Genomic DNA, 15,909 nt, shown 5'->3' with positions numbered 1-15,909 from the left:
TACGGGACATGTCCCCCGCCCGGAGGATGTCCCTTTTTTAATACCCTCAAAAGACTCGAAGGCTCCTAGTAGATTTGAGCTAGAAATTTGAAAAATAGTCTCTCAAAGCTGTCAAATGGTCGCAATTCGTCGCCTCTCAATAGTCTGAATCGCAGACCTCTCTAGAAAACTCCAGGTAGTATAAGGAGCACGAATCAGTTAGTTGATGTCAGTAGTCTAGCCTAACCTGCAATTTGAAACACTTTTCACTTTTAGGGTTTTTGGAGGTATTAAAAGGTACCCTTATGGCTCCAACATACCTGTCACTATTTTGCCTATAAAGTGTCCCCACCCCCCTCCCACCTATTTCTGCTACATGTTTTTTTTACAAGCATACAAAAATCCAAAACCTAGCACGGAGATGCCAGTTTTTCAGTTTTTTCTATATGTCATCAAAATGGCAAATCTTTAAAGGTTCTTTTGAATTTTTCAGTTTAACTTAATCATGAATACACTTCGTTTGAGCACATAAAATGATAGATATGTTTTAATGGAAAAATTCATGCGGTTAGAAAAAAACTGAAAATGGGTCCTCAAGGTCGCCCGAGATCTCAAGAATTAAGATTTTCGAAATAAAGAAACACTCTTGGGTATTCCCTAGTTATAGAAAACTTAAAGTTAAAAGTGTAAAAGCAGCAAATTGATAAAAAATACGAAGCGACTGCTCAGGCTGAAATGTTCGTCATCTTTTAAGTGATTTATCAGCGAGTAAGAACAAGTAACAACTTTAGAACTGTGTAAGTAAGTTCAAAATCTACTGTACTGTCACAAAGACTTGTATACCGAACAGTAGCGTAGGCAGGAGGGGAGTAAAATTTGTGTAGGAGAGCAGATTTTTATGACACGATAGTTATATTTTTATAATGTGAAAAGATATTTACTGTGTCAGAAAAATCTGCTCTCCTACACAAATTTTGCGCCCCTCCACTGTCATCGAATGGGAAAAAGATGAGTTGAAAAATATCTTGATCGATATTTAGGCTACTAGCTCAATCGAATGTAGAATGTAAGGAAACAGGGAAAACACAAAATTGGTTTATGTATAAAGTTCAAATAATTTTAGTGGCAAAAATAACTATGACAGATTCCTTTTTCATTGAACCTGCAGCAGTATACAAACATTTTTATTTTATATCTAAAACAGAAAAAATTAGAAGAAAAAGAAAAAAAAGCCCCCAATATGTACGCCATCTCAACAAAAAATAACTGAATAGAAACGAACGGCAAAATAAGAAACGGATTTCACCAAACCTGATAGAATTGTCGCTCAACAAAATTTTCACTGGCCTCATAAATTTCAGTCCTAAGAAGAATTTCTAAAGAAGTTTCATATTAAAGATTCATGAATTCCACGTTTTCACAAAAAAAAAATTCAAAATAATTATAATAATGATGATACTGTAATAATAATAGCGACAATGAACAAAAAACTAGGCAAAAAATTTAAAATATATTTCTAAGATTTTATTACAAAAATGATTTCTTTCAATACAGGCAAAAATGTTTTTACAGAGTGAAGAAATTACTTTCAGCTCAAGCTCTAATTTTAATTTTAATCATTTCGCAAAATGACAACCAACAAGGCATCTGCTTTTTGCGTTTTTTTTTAACTGGATTAAAACTGTGTGTATGCATAAAGAAATTTTGAAATTTTGACGATTAAGTCAACCAAAAAAAATCAAAAACATTACTTGTAGTTACATCAATAGGCCATTTCACAGTCGAAATGGATCATGGGTAATCAGGGCTGATTGCGCCCCGATAACGGTTTCCCGTGGGTTAGACACAGAAATCTTTAAAAAATTTCAAAACTTTGGACCAATAGTAAGTCATCATTAGGGCGCAGTGGTCCTGATTACCCATTACGTATTGCGACTGTGAAATGGCCTATACATCTGGATGAGTCATTGGCTATTTAGTACACCCAAAGGAAGGGCATCTGGGATGCGAAGTATTATACTCTTGTAAGCTCGATTATGCACACGAGAGGGTACTACATTCATAAGTAAATCCATCAAAGAGTGATTTTAGAGCAACTGTACAATATTTAAAAAATATAATTAAAATTGACAACTTATTTGTAAGAGATTTTCCAAAAATCTTCTTTATTTTTCAATTCAGAAATATAAAAAATCAACAGAGTATCGTAGACAATAATTTCACCATTTGAAATATTGTCATTTATTAAAGTCTAATACTGGTTCACTTTTGAAGGGCTTTGACGAACCCTTTTGAACATGAAGTATGTAATGCTACTCCATTTAACAACAATAATCGTATAAATTTCTCAAAAATATCTTTTCCATTTAATTACAATCATCATTTTTGAATTTGTACATACCGACCAGCAGACGTAACCACCTTGGACATTCGATCAACCCAACAAAATTGCAAACAATCCCTACCTATTGTTGAAATATTCTACCTTCTCATTGGAGGCGGCGGAGGAGGTGGACCACCCATTCCTCCTGGAGGCGGTGGGGGTGGCGGTGCTCCTCGACCGGGCGGTGCGGGTGCTGATCTATTCGGAGGTGCGCCACCTGTTAAGGACAAAAGAAGGAAATTTTTTTCAAAATAATATCTTCCCTTCAAAAACATATTCATCATACTGAATCACCTTTAGTATCTGTTAGTATCGTGAAGATAATTTCGAAGTACCAATTCACAATCTTATACCACCTTAAGAGAACTTATTTCGTTGAGAAGTAATTTCGGAGAGTTCTGCAAATTTTGTTGAATCCCTCGCCAGAACAAGTTGCTCGCCTAATTAAACTTGTGCTGTTTTGAGGGATGCTGTTTTGAGGGATGCCCTAAAGTATCTTTATAAAGTTGTGAAGAAAAAGTAGTTGACAGTGTATTACCTTTGACAGTATTCCGTGGATGTCTGCTTGGATACGATTTCGATACATTCCCATAAGGTGGAGGGTTTGGAATGTCTTTCGGGAAGTTGAATCGAGACTCGAAATTATTACCTGGAAGAAAGAATTTTTGATACATATCAAAAGCATACACATCATTTTTTTAACTATTCAGTGAAGACATTAGAATATCAGAATATTATGACGATTAGACTATATTGGCTTTTAATTATTACCAGGAAATATTGCCATTTGATTACCACTTCGTGGTATCATAATTAACAATGAGGAAGAATAAAGCATTTACCTCCAGATAAGACAGCATCTGGGGGAGGTGGTGGAGGGAATCCGATTGAGCCAGTGCGTCCTGTTTCTGCAACGCCTCCTCCTCTATTTGCAGGTGGTGGGGGAAGTGGTAGATCCCTTGAACCGTAGGAGCTGGGAGCTTCTGACCGCGTTATTGACACTCTCTGGTTAGGTGGTGGTGGCGGTGGAGCACTGCGTGTAGATGGCCTTCTACTATTTGGAAGGGCAGGTGCCTGGTCGGAGGGAGGTCCTGATCTTCCAGGTGGTGGTGGTGGTAAACTCCCCCTATTGTTACTAGGTGGAGGCGGCGGAGGACCACTTCTTGTGGGCGGTGGTGGTGGCCCGCCACTTCTACCTGGGGGAGGTGGTGGTGGCATGTTTGGCCTTGCTGAGGATGGTGGTGGAGGTGGTGGTCCTGAACGTGTTGATGGTCCCCGAGCCGGTGGCGAAGGTTGCGAGCCTCCTCTTGGTGGTGGAGGCGGAAGGCCTCCTCTACTGGATGGAGGTGCTGGTGGTTGATCACTCCTCGTTGGGGGCGGCGGTGGCGCACTTGATTTTGATGGCGGGGGAGGTCTCGAAGAAGGCGCTGAATGAGCCTCGTTACGCATTGGTGGTGGTGGAGGGAAACCACCGCCTCCTGACCTGTTGTTAGGTGGAGGAGGCTTATTACCTGGCCTTGAAAGATTTCCTGGTGGGGGAGGTTTGAATCCTCCTGATGGCGGGAGAGGTTTGAATCCTCCTGATGGTGGTGCAGGTTTAGCGTTTTCGGATGGGACAGGTGGCTTTGGGCCTCCAGTAGATGGTGGTGGTTTTGGACCTGATCCAACTGATGGCTTACCTCTTCCAGGTGGAAACTTTGGAGGACCAGCTCCACCTAGCACAAAAAAAAATGAAAATGGAACATTAATGATATGATTACTTTAAAAAAGATCAGAATAACTGGTGAATAAATTGGTAACCGTGGTGAGATTCTCAATTATAAAAATGCAATGAAAAGAATTCGATCAGAATCGTCTTTTATTCAAAAAAGAAAAACCCTGCTCAAAATATTATGTACAATGTAGTCGTCAGAAAAAGCTCACATAAAGCAAAGGTTGCTTAATTTCCTTTGTAGAGACGTCTCTTTAAAGGTCTCTTGTGTACTTGGTATCAATATCATTATCACTCTTAGAGAGTTTGAGATATCGAAATTTGTTCTTCATCATTTTCATCATCATCTTCAGTCATCATCATCGTCTTTGTCAAATTTTCGTTTTATTTCCGTTATGAGTTCGTTCGTAAAACAGGTCAATAAGTTTGTACTTAAAATAATTAGTATTGTAGCATCACTATTTACAGTCGCCAAAGTCTGAAAATTACAATTTCTTGCTACAGATTTGCTGTTGTTGTTTGTCGCTGCTGTTGCTGTCTGCTGTAGTTGTTGGTTGGCTTGTTATTGGCAAGATTCATTAAAATCAATCAACCCATTCCACAAAAATCTTTTGATTGTTGTAGTTTGTCGCCACACTCTGATAAGGTTAATTCTTGCTACCAGATTTATTGTTGATTTTGCTGTTGTTGCTGAGTTGTCGTTACGGCTTGCTAATGGCAGAGTCGCCACACTCTGAGAAGGTTAATTCTTGCTACCAAATTTGTTGTTGATTTGTTGTTGTTGCTGAGTTGCTGTTGCGGCTTGCTATTGGCAGAGTCGCCATACTCTGAGAAGGTTAATTCTTGCTACCAGATTTATTGTTGATTTTGCTGTTGTTGCTGAGTTGTCGTTACGGCTTGCTATTGGCAGAGTCGCCACACTCTGTAGAGTTGAAAGTATCAATCTATGCTACCAAATAAGTCAATGCGTAAGATTTGTGTATTGGCTCGCAAGAGGGTAGGGTCGCCACGCCCTAGGTAACTTGGAGCCACCTGCTACCCAAACTGACGTTACATTGGTGAACTACTCAAAATCAACAAATACATATATATAAATCTGGTTTTAACAAGTGATACTTTTATGGACCTACCTGGCTAATCAACAGAAAACTAAAAAAAAAATACTTCAAACTCTATATAAACGATTAAATCAATCACGAGTTGAGCTGTTAATCAGTTATTTGTGATGTGCTCAACTGATGATACATTATTTTGGTACAAGAAATCAGAAATAACTGACGATCCAATTTCGTAAAAAAATCCAAAAAACCCTTTTTAACCGTTTTTTGGTCGAGTTTACCCTCAAAAAAATTATCACTCGGAAATTGGGCTAAATCACGATCAAGTTTATGGTTACACATTTTTGTGATAATGAACGAACGAACGAACGAACGAACGAACGAACGACTTTTAATCTATAGGTCCTCCAGGTAGTTCCAACATACATTAGTTATTAATTCCAGGCTGGAAGATGTTTGCAAAGAAACAGGGCGAGGGAGAAAAAATGAAATATGTTTGGGGGATTCTGCAAGAGGTGAATCATAGATAATGGTTTCAGAAACACCGGGCGAAGGGGACGAAAAGAAAATTCAAAGGGGCGCTTAAAAGGTTTTTCATTTTCAGGGGAGAAGGGGGTTTCCTAAACTGGCAATATCTTTGTTCTTGGGGGAGCTGACCCAGTCACTATAGAGTAAACAAGCTAGATGCTGATGCGAGGAGAAAAATGAAAAAAAAAATCAGTCAGAAAATATAGCGTTTAGCGAAAATGCATAACGCAATAAATTCATCATTGATTGTTGATGGGGGGACAGGGAAGGGTTGTAGGGAAAAAATAAATAGAAAGTTCTGGTCGCAAAAATCAGTTTTATTGACAATTGAGTCATGCTTGATGGTGTGCATTGTTATCAATAATGTTTTTGTGTAAAAAGCATAGAAATGAATATAAGGAAAAAATCCAATGAAAATCGGCAAACACGGCGATTTCCGGCATTTTCAACCGGAAAAAAAATTTTCTCAAAAATCGAACTAGGCCATGTTTTGGGCATTGTTAATACGCATCTTTGAGCAAAAAATCAGAAAAAACCAATGATAAAATCTTGAGAAAAAACCAGTTTTTCTGGCATATTTCCGGCATTTTCGGCCGGAAAAAAATCTTTTTTAAAGCATCGGGCTCCGTCACATTTTAGGCATTGCCATTTTGCATCATTGTGCAAAAAATCAAAAAAAAATAATGAGTCAACATTAAGAAAAGCTATATTTTCTTATTTGGTTAAAGGGAATTTCCCCAAAATACGAAAATCCGTTTTTTAAGGTGAATAAGAATTTTCCAGGAAAAACCACTTCAGCCATTCTTTAGAGAATCTTGCCCTCCATCTTTGTACAAAAAATCAGAAAAAAGTAATGACAGGATTTTGCATAAAGTCCAAAAAACCCTATTTTTAGGCAGTTTTTGGCCCAAATTTGCCCAAATATATATTTTTTCGAAAATCGGGCTCCATCAAATTTTGGCCATTACCATTTTACATCATTGTGCCAAAAATCAGGAAAAACTAATGAGCCAATCTCGAGAAAAGTTGGTAACGAACGAACGAACGGACGAACAGAGGTTAATTTATAGGACCTCCACCGGGGTAGGTCCAAAAACAATATCATTGTACAATGACTGGATGATTTCAATTCTATTTATTGTCAATAAAAAGTAAACAATAAGTCATTTACCTCCACCTCCAGGTCTGCGATCACCAGCAGAACGAAGTTTGGGCATACCACCAGCAAAAAGGCCTCCAAGACCTCCACCGGCAGGCATACTGCCCCCACCTCCTCCTCCGCCTCCACTACTGCCTCCCCCTCCTCCTCCTCCTGAGGGTCCATTTTTCACATCTGAAATGAGAAAAAACAAGGTTTTTCAGTGTTGAAAGAATTGAATTTCAATATATCTCAAGGTTTATGACTGGTGGAATTTGAAACAAAATACTCAAAGTAGAACACATTTCCCTAATTCCATCTAGAAATTGTTACTTCTGAGGAACTAAACTTACTAAATATTTGATATTGAAACCCCAAATAATTACCAGGAAAAATGTAAAAACACTTCGCTACAGTTTCTTTTAGAACTATTGTGCTTGGTGGTTTGCAGATTGTCTAAGCATGAAAAAGTTGTACAAAGCGAAGAGCAATCATCTTTAAAAGTGAACTTCGACTTCACTGAACCAAATTATATAGCCATCAAACCCTGATACTTTTACATAGGTCACCCGGAAGAGTTTCTAAATCGTAGATCTGATTATTAGGAATAAGCTTACTTCCTGTAACAGGAGCACTTCTATCATTAGTCACTGCTTTCTTTAACCTTGCACCACCTTGAATTGAACTTAATAAAGCACCCCGTCCTTTATTTCCATCTCCTCCACCTAGTTTTGCAACTGCAGTAGCCGACGCTTTGGGTGGTGGTGGTGCTGCCGGCGGAGGTGGTGGAGGTGGAGGCATCTGAATTCAACGACAAATTAAACCAGTAGTGTGCAATTACCCTAAAAAATAATATAAAAGATTTGATATAATGAATTTATTGGTACTTTCAAGATTGATTTTCTATACTCGATGATGATATTGTTCTTTTCACTCAAAAATGAGTAAAATGATTTTGTCCTTATGTTCAGTTACAGCCAGGGCCATAATCTATTATTTAATGAAAAAAATCTATGTGAAAGATGAATTTATGAATTTATGTTATAAAAAAATAACCTACTACATAACCTAAGTGTCGATCCTCAGGCCTCATTCACCCCTGTTTAAACTACTTAATAAAAACAGAGAACAAACTCTGATTTTTAAATCTAAAGAAAACAAGATCCTCACTCAGCTATAATCGAAAGTCATTAGCTTTGAAATATAGCTAATTGTCATAGCAACTAATCTCGTATATTCAAAAGGAAACAATAAATAAAACAAAGTATTTTCTTTTATTTTAGATTAAATCTCTACTATTAACAAAACGTTTAGCTTACATTTTGCCTTCAATGTTTACCTATTTTGATTATCAAATTAAAATTCAGAATCCAGAAAGGTTGTAGAATGTATAACAAAGCGTAGTTTTGACTTTTGAGCAGAAATTTAAAGATTTAGATTTAGTTTTATCTACATATAATTGTAATGATTCTTGTAATGAGTGATAGTTTTCTTACTCCAAACAGGCCTAATTTCAAAGATACAGATAAATATATTTGGAGGTATATTTAAGAGATTTAGGTCAGTTACTTTTAGCAATATTAAAAAGAGAGTAGTAGTACCGAAATATAAGTACTTTCAAGAGAGGTAGTTTCAAGAGGGGTAGTTTCTCCGTAACAGGGGATTCAGAAAAAAACATTCCTGTAAGATTCAGTTATAAAAACTGTGAATACCTTAAGTTGATTAAAATGTTGTGTGGATTAATTTTCATTTTTTTTTGCCTATTTTGGGGATTTGCAAGGAATGTAGTCCTTCTATAAAAATAAAAATCAGGATTTTTGTCAAAACCCTTAAAAAAATTAAAGAAATTTTAGATCTTTTATTTGCAAAAAAATCCACGCAAAATTTTTATCCACTTATAAGGTAGCTTGCGAAGGGGTACAAACCCCCATGTTTATTTAGTTTCCCTATATACCTATCCCCCTTCTGTAACGAAACCACCCCCTTTTTTACAAAAATCGTTTCAAAAGAAACTTTTATTAACGTATACACTTTCCTATTTTGTTGATACATATTTTAACTTTCTGTGACCCAGTGTGACCAAATGCATATGATTGAATTGGCCAAAGTTTCCAAACCGCCTTTCTGGGGGCCACTACATTCCGACCCCCCCCCCCTAGTTTTTTGGCAAATCTTAGTATACAAGCCCTCTCCCCCCAAAAAAAAAAAAAAAGTTGGCATCCACTATTAAAAAGGGGATTCAAACTATAGGAATATTAGACTGGTCTTGAGAAGGTCTTTTAAGGGTTGGTGAATAACCTGTAAAGTATTCCAAAAGGCCGCTAAGACACTAGTCTAGTTAATTTAACGGCCACTTTGAAGCATCTGGTCCCAGACCAGCCTCGATTGACCAGTCAACAGCCTTTTCAAAAATTAGTTGATGTAATCATTACTAACAAACCCAAAGTAGCTGCCAGGACTGGTCTAGCGAATGGCCCAACCAGTCTAAGAAGCAGTCAGTGCTGGTTTATGTGCAGCCAGGACTGTTTGAAATAAGATTTTTTGATCGAAAACATAATTTTAAGTCTGCGACTGCAGTCAGAGGTGATCTGAAGGTATGGGGAGGGTAGCACTCTTTCTCCCTGGATTGCTCCACTAACCCTTGGTCCTTATTGCTGAGCATTAAGCAGAGGCCATCAAGTACCATTTTGGGAACCTTTTGTATGACCCAGCTGATGGTTAAACCCACAAATTTGCATACCGTAGCCGGATGCTCTACCACTGTACTACACCCCTAAAATTTTTGACGTAACTTTTTTTTCTGTTTATCTTATCTCCATGAGATCTTTAACACTCATACCCTACTTTAATGGGATAAACTTTTGCGGGGATTTAAATTTCGCATATTTTGTGGATTTGGGTGTCATCCGCGAAATTAAGTCCCAATGGAACTTTGGAAGGGGCTCATCCGCAAAATATTTCTAAACAAAACTCAAAATATGGCAAATAAATACTATTTCAATGGCTACTTGCATAAAAGAAGCGCAAATAATGCGTATTTCAACAACCATGCATTATTTGACAGTAAAAGTATTGCCACCCAATAGTGTCACCCGCGAAATTAAGTCCCCGCAAAATTTTTTAATTTCCACGTGAAAGTTTACCCCATTAAAGTAGTAGATTTGAAGCCTGCATGTGAGATTTTAGGTTTATAGCTCAGATATTTCTTAAAATATGACAGTTTGAAGAAAAAGTACAGTTTTCATAAATGAACAAACCCTTTTTTTTCTGCCGTCAAAAATAAAAATACAATTCTTGTGATCGGAGCTTAAAACATCACTCAATTAGACTTAGTTTTTTTGATGAAGTTATTTGAATTAGACACGGCAAAAAACCGGCCATATAAACTACGCCATAGTGTAATATTTTCTCATTCACTCTCTTTGTTTACTTTTAAACATGCCTAACGTCTGCTAGCATATTCATTTTATAAGCACTTAGCTTGATAATAAGGGGTTTTTTTCAATGATGTACTTTTAATAAAAACTCAAACAAGATTCAGTTTAGATACATTTATTTAGGTATATTTAGGTATATAATCTAATCACATATTAAGTGTATATTTTAATATTACACTTTTACCTAAAAAGTATTATTTTTTGCTTAGATTTTTCTATAGTTTTATTGCTAAAAAACGCTTTTTCAGTACTTAAAAGTGCCTGATTTTTCAAAATTTTCTTCCCCTTCGGGCCCAACCATAGCTGCATCACTAAAATAGTAGCCGACCTCTGACCTTCAATCTCCTACTTTCCTAAAAGTTTATAAAACCCTGTGAATGGTTACTTGCATCAAAGGTGCGCAAATAATGTATTTCAAAATCATGCAAATATTGCTATCCAAAAAAAAAAAAAGTTTTTCAAAAATCTGGCTCTGTCATGATTTAGCTATTGTCATTTTGCATCAGTGTGCAAAATTTCATAAAAAATATAAAGTACAGCTTGAGAAATTCAAGAAATACTGTCTTTCCGGTGAAAATAGGTTGTTCCGGCGAATTTTAAATAGTTCCAGCTTCAAAATTCAATTTTATTGAAAATTGAAATATTTTGAATTAGAAGAATAGATGCAAAAAAGTGAAACATAGAAAAGTTTCATTTTTCATTACATAAATCGAATTGGGGGATTTGGAGAATTTTCTATGTTTATTTTTTTGCACAAACCCCTGTAACTATGGGCGAGCACCCTGTTGCTAAGATGTTGGCTTGAAATCAAAAATGAAACCACTGAAAACAAAAACAAAATCGGCCTGTACTCAAAATCCCGTAATCTTGATATATGAGTTTAAGTCTATACTGACAGAGCGAGATTACTTGTCAATGTGTTGTGTCAACTTGTCAGCACTGTATTCCCACAAATGGAAAGAAAAAAGAGGTAGACCCATGATTGCATTCAAAAATAGAACCCCAAAAAGTGAGGTTTTAAATCACAACCAATTTTTAGCCCTCCTAGTGAGGAGTTTAATACTCTTATAATAACCGTATTTTATAAACATTGAATACTGAAATTCAAATAACAACCACGCAAGAAAGATAAGCAAAAATTGGATCAAGTACCCAACATTTTGACCCAGAAATCAATTATTATTCTGCCTTTATAGTATAAAATGAGAAGTTCAATGATTCTGAAAGAAGTTATTTGACGATTCTCTTACAATGAACCGCTTGCTCACTCGCTGGCTGAAAGTGAAAGTGAAGGTGAAACTGAAACTGTCAGTCAGCAAACGCATGCGCAAACGCCTATACCTGTCTTCTATATGTCAGCCTTGAATAATGGCTTGTGGCAAAAAAAAAAAATTGAAGAAAAAAAACTAAAGAAAGTTCTTATTAAGTGATGCTATCATAGCTTAAATCTAAACCTTAGACAGAGAGCGGAGGTAATATATGCTAGTTACTTGTTTGATCAGGGGGGGGGCACGCAGTTACTACAAGACAGTATGACACTTACTACCGTGGTGGTACTGTATTCAGAAGTTATGAAAACAGTTACTACACAGTGTAGTAACTGCTGTTTGGGGGTGGTGCCAAACACTAAAACTAGCACTTTTGGTGTAGTAAGTGCTTATATTTTAATTCTTTTTAAAGAACTTTCAAAAATTTTCACAAAAAATGATTTTTTTGTGAAAGAATTCTTTGTTAAAAAAAATATTTTTGTTATAAATGGACGAAAAAAAATTTGAAATTTTTCTCAGACCCAACTTTGAAATTATGCTTTCCCTAACTATCATTAAACTGTTCGCAACAGCTGTTAACCAAGTAAATTAAAAGAAAATCTAGCACAAAAATGGCTTTAGGTTGAAAAATAATCGCAATTTAGGGTAATTTCGAGCATGTTTTTGATGATATCACTCAAAAACAGGGGTGGTACCTGGAAATCTTTTCTGAAAACAGTTACTACCAAGGTGTAGTAACTGCAAAGGGTGGTGGTCCTGAAAAAAAGTGTTGAAAAAGCACTTACTACACATCATGTCTTGTAGTAACTGCTTGCCCCCCCCCTGGTTTGATTGACCTTCATTATAAAAGAAAGAGAATTAAAAAAAGAAAATTGAAGAATTCAAAAATTGGACACCCATCGGAATCAAACTCGGAGCCCCATGCATGTGAGACAGACGATCTAACCGCTTGAACTAACCACGCTTTGAGAGTGGCGAGGGAAAGCGTGAACTGATAAGAAAGAGAGTCGATCTTTTTCTCAAACAAAGAGTACGCAAAGCGATTCTAGCTTTGCTATGGCGCTTCGGATCATCAGTGGATAGTATTCAATTATCGTTATCCTTTTATTTTCATTTCTAGAACTTTTGCAAAAAAAAAGGAAAAATAGAAAAGTTGTATTTTTTACTTCTCTATTCACATACTGAATTTGAAAGATCTATGTGACGTTTTTTTGCAAACTGCAAAAAACTGGTTTTTATCCCGCTTTTCCAGGACTTCAGCTTAAGTGCTGGCATAGGTTACAAAGTCCAAATATGTGTTTCCCGTAATTTTTGTATGAGGAGTTAGGTCTACACTGATCTACTTTTTATAAATAGAAAAACTAGATTGTAAGGAAGATTCTAAAAAAATAGCTGATGAAAAATCAAAATTTATTTCACTACATAAAAATAGAAGCTTTTCGGCTTACGCCATCATCTCACCGATAATCGTTATCAAGTTTCTATTATTTGGAAAACTAAGAAAGTTAAAAACTTCTTTTTAAAAGATAAGAATCCCCACTTGGCATGCCAAATTTATGAGGGAGTATGTTCATGCGGCCAAAATTATATCGGTGAAACAGAGAGAAATGTTACGACAAGATGGACGAACACGAAAAATGTTAATCACAATTCTGAGCCCGCAAAACTTTAAGGAAAACCCACCACCTTCAATGGAGATGCATTTAAAAGCTCCAATTAACTCTAAGGAAGGAAATTTCTGGAGCCTCATTTATTGCACTATGGGACGCATTAACAACCAAATAGAAAAAAAAACAATTACAACTTTTTGAAATGGAACTATCTCCACGGAAAAAATAAAAATAAATTTATTACCCATTATGTTTTTTGGAACGATTTTTATCAAGCGCTTATTAATGACTTTTTTATTTGTAGATAATTAGGCAATTTTTTCAACATTTTAGATACAAATTTGTGATTTTTTACCATTCTTGTATACTGATGATGGCGTAAGCCGAAAAGCTTCTATTTTTATGTAGTGAAATAAATTTTGATTTTTCATAAACTATGGCGAATGGATTCAACAAAAAAATAGCTGTTTTCTTAGACAACTACGTTTATTTGCGTTTATAAGAGTTAAAGTCTAGAATGTCCTAACTGACATAAAATTCCAACACAAAATAAGCACAGGTCCAAACAGGAACTAAAAAGCCTTGGGCGGCAATCAAAAATATGTTCCATTCGGGTCCTAAAACATCTTCAAATCCAGTGGCGAGCATTTGCGGATTTTTAGGATCTAGGAAGCCTGAGAAGAAGTCGGCAATCAACAGCTCTTATGCCGCCACCTTTAATTTGCCAAAACTACATGGGTGCGCATCTGTTAACCTTAGAGCGGCCTTATTATCTTTGAAATACTCTCTTCTTTAAAATTCCCATCTTCTTAAAACCCCTATCTTTTTAAACAGACTATTTTTCTTTTAAAATACATCTTCTTAAAACAATACTATCTTGTTTAAACCATATTTCTTTTCAAACAAGATATCTTCGTTTAAAACTCTTTCTTTTTAAACATAGTATTCGTTTAAAACATATTATCTTTAAAACATGCTATCTTTTTTTTTAAACTACTATTCGTTAAAATATCTATCTCTAAAACGAACATCTTCGTTTTAAAACAATATACTAATCTTCGTGTAACAACAATATCTTTTTATACTATCCTTAAAAAGAAACCATATTGAACCTTAATCCAAAATTGAAATTGAACTTTTCTTCTTTCTTCAATAAGCGAGTTGGGTTGTCAGGTTATAGATCAACTAATTTGACTGATTTAAAAAATTTTGAGTTATAAATCTTTCTGTCTCGCTTATCCAATTTCCAACGGTGCGCATGCGCATTATGATAACATGTGGCTGATCATCACGTTCTCTCAGCTTGCTTTCTGCACCCGGGGCGGTCTTTACCAATGGAGGGTACGGTATGTGCCGTCCTTAAGGGTAGCTTTTTTGGATTCCCGCTAAGGGTCGGAAAAATCAGAAAATTCAAATTTCAGTCCCACTAAGGGTTGGAAAATCGGAAAATTCAACTTTCTCCCCCTGAAAGATCGAAACTTTGGCACTTGGTCAAATTTTGTCCGCTAGGGGTCGTTGATCCCATCCTTTTTAAACAGAAACTTGTTTCCTCATTAATGATTTTGGTTGGCCCAGGTTGGCCTTCCCCTCCTCCTTAACGCCGTTATTTGAAATGCTGCTATTGCGTTCAATGTGTGTGTCACTACCCCAAAGGACCCACTCTCCCCCACCGTAGCCCTATGATTTGGGTAAAGAGACAAAACCTTATTGACATTTAAAAATATATTTTTCACTCGTTAAAAGTGTTACTCGGTTAAATCGCTTTAAAAGATAGTACGGTTTTTAAACGTAGATAGTATTGTTTAAAAAAAAGATAGTATGTCCAGACAGGTCAATTGAACAACTTCGAACACAAATCGCCATCGAACCAATCGAATCTCATTGAACGGCCGATTCCTAGGTATTTGATTGTGTTCGATTGCGTTCGAGACCTGGGATCCCGCTCTAATTTAGAGAAAAAAAAACTCTACCTAACATCAAAGTTCTAAAATTTAGAGTCTGGTGCACTAAAAGTTGATAAGTTTTGAGACAAGTCTGTGAGTGAACCTTGTGACAGAATCTCAAAAACTTTGGAAACCCCGGCAGACCACATAATACTCCCATAAAACTTCTTTTACAAACTCAAAAACCTCAAACTAATTCAAACCACATCCAACCAGATGTTACGTGAGGTAATCGTCCAAGCAAATCCATGTTCAACAGATTTGAAAACGAAGTGGGAAAGAAAACATTGCGTAAACGCGTTTAAAACGCGGTAAAAAGTCTTGGCCGAGTCCCGCGTTTTCATTCAGCCAATCAGATCACACAATCTAGCCGTTCCCCAACTCCGCTATAAATCACATTGTAATATCGAAATAAAACCGGGGGTTGAAATTTACAAAGGCTTATTTCGCTGAAGAAAAGAGCTTTAATGAAACCAATTTTGGTTCAATATCTTTGTTATTATATACAAAACCTGAAGCTAAATTGGTTTTAAGACGTAAAAGTTGTACGACTTCAAAAAAGACAAAAATCGGGACCCCCGTCTCAGATAGGTTTTCAGGCTTTATAAAGATAGAGAAACTAAAACAAGTTGACCCACTAACTATATATTCAGCACCAGACTCTTTGACCTTCTGAGAATTATTTGCCGAGAAGAGCAGCAGATTTCAGAATGCGGCTTTTTGCTCTAAAGTGAATGTGGAAAGGTGCTTTTTCAAACTTAAATCAATTCTTTGAAATATTTTGTTTGGTATTGAAAGGTCAAAGGTTTGTTTTATTTTTATTTTTTTATGATAGCTCCACTCATCACTTACAA

The 15,909-nt window shown here is 36.2% G+C and overlaps 1 protein-coding gene across 2 annotated transcripts in view; it reads right to left on the bottom strand.

The window, feature by feature from the left end:
- Positions 1–1,074: 1,074 nt before the first annotated feature.
- LOC136808871 (WAS/WASL-interacting protein family member 1-like) overlaps positions 1,075–15,909 on the bottom strand; it is a 20,266-nt gene continuing 5,431 nt past the window's right edge. Inside the window, exons 1-6 of one of the 2 annotated variants that reach the window (XM_067065431.1) lie at positions 7,858–7,880; positions 7,415–7,639; positions 6,831–6,992; positions 3,205–4,077; positions 2,901–3,011; positions 2,286–2,579 (exon numbers count right to left, since the gene is read on the bottom strand). In XM_067065431.1, coding sequence (XP_066921532.1) covers positions 2,461–2,579; positions 2,901–3,011; positions 3,205–4,077; positions 6,831–6,992; positions 7,415–7,598 — 1,449 coding nt within the window. In that variant the 5' untranslated portion in view covers positions 7,599–7,639; positions 7,858–7,880 and the 3' untranslated portion in view covers positions 2,286–2,460. Of the gene's footprint in view, positions 2,580–2,900; positions 3,012–3,204; positions 4,078–6,830; positions 6,993–7,414; positions 7,640–7,857; positions 7,881–15,909 lie in introns of those variants that run through there. The other variant, XM_067065430.1, reaches the window with a different exon arrangement.

The sequence above is a fragment of the Clytia hemisphaerica genome, unplaced genomic scaffold (genome assembly GCF_902728285.1).
Source record: "Clytia hemisphaerica strain Z4C2 unplaced genomic scaffold, Clytia hemisphaerica genome assembly, whole genome shotgun sequence".
Taxonomy (NCBI): Eukaryota; Metazoa; Cnidaria; class Hydrozoa; order Leptothecata; family Clytiidae; genus Clytia; species Clytia hemisphaerica.
This window is presented reverse-complemented; position numbering and strand designations above follow the sequence as displayed.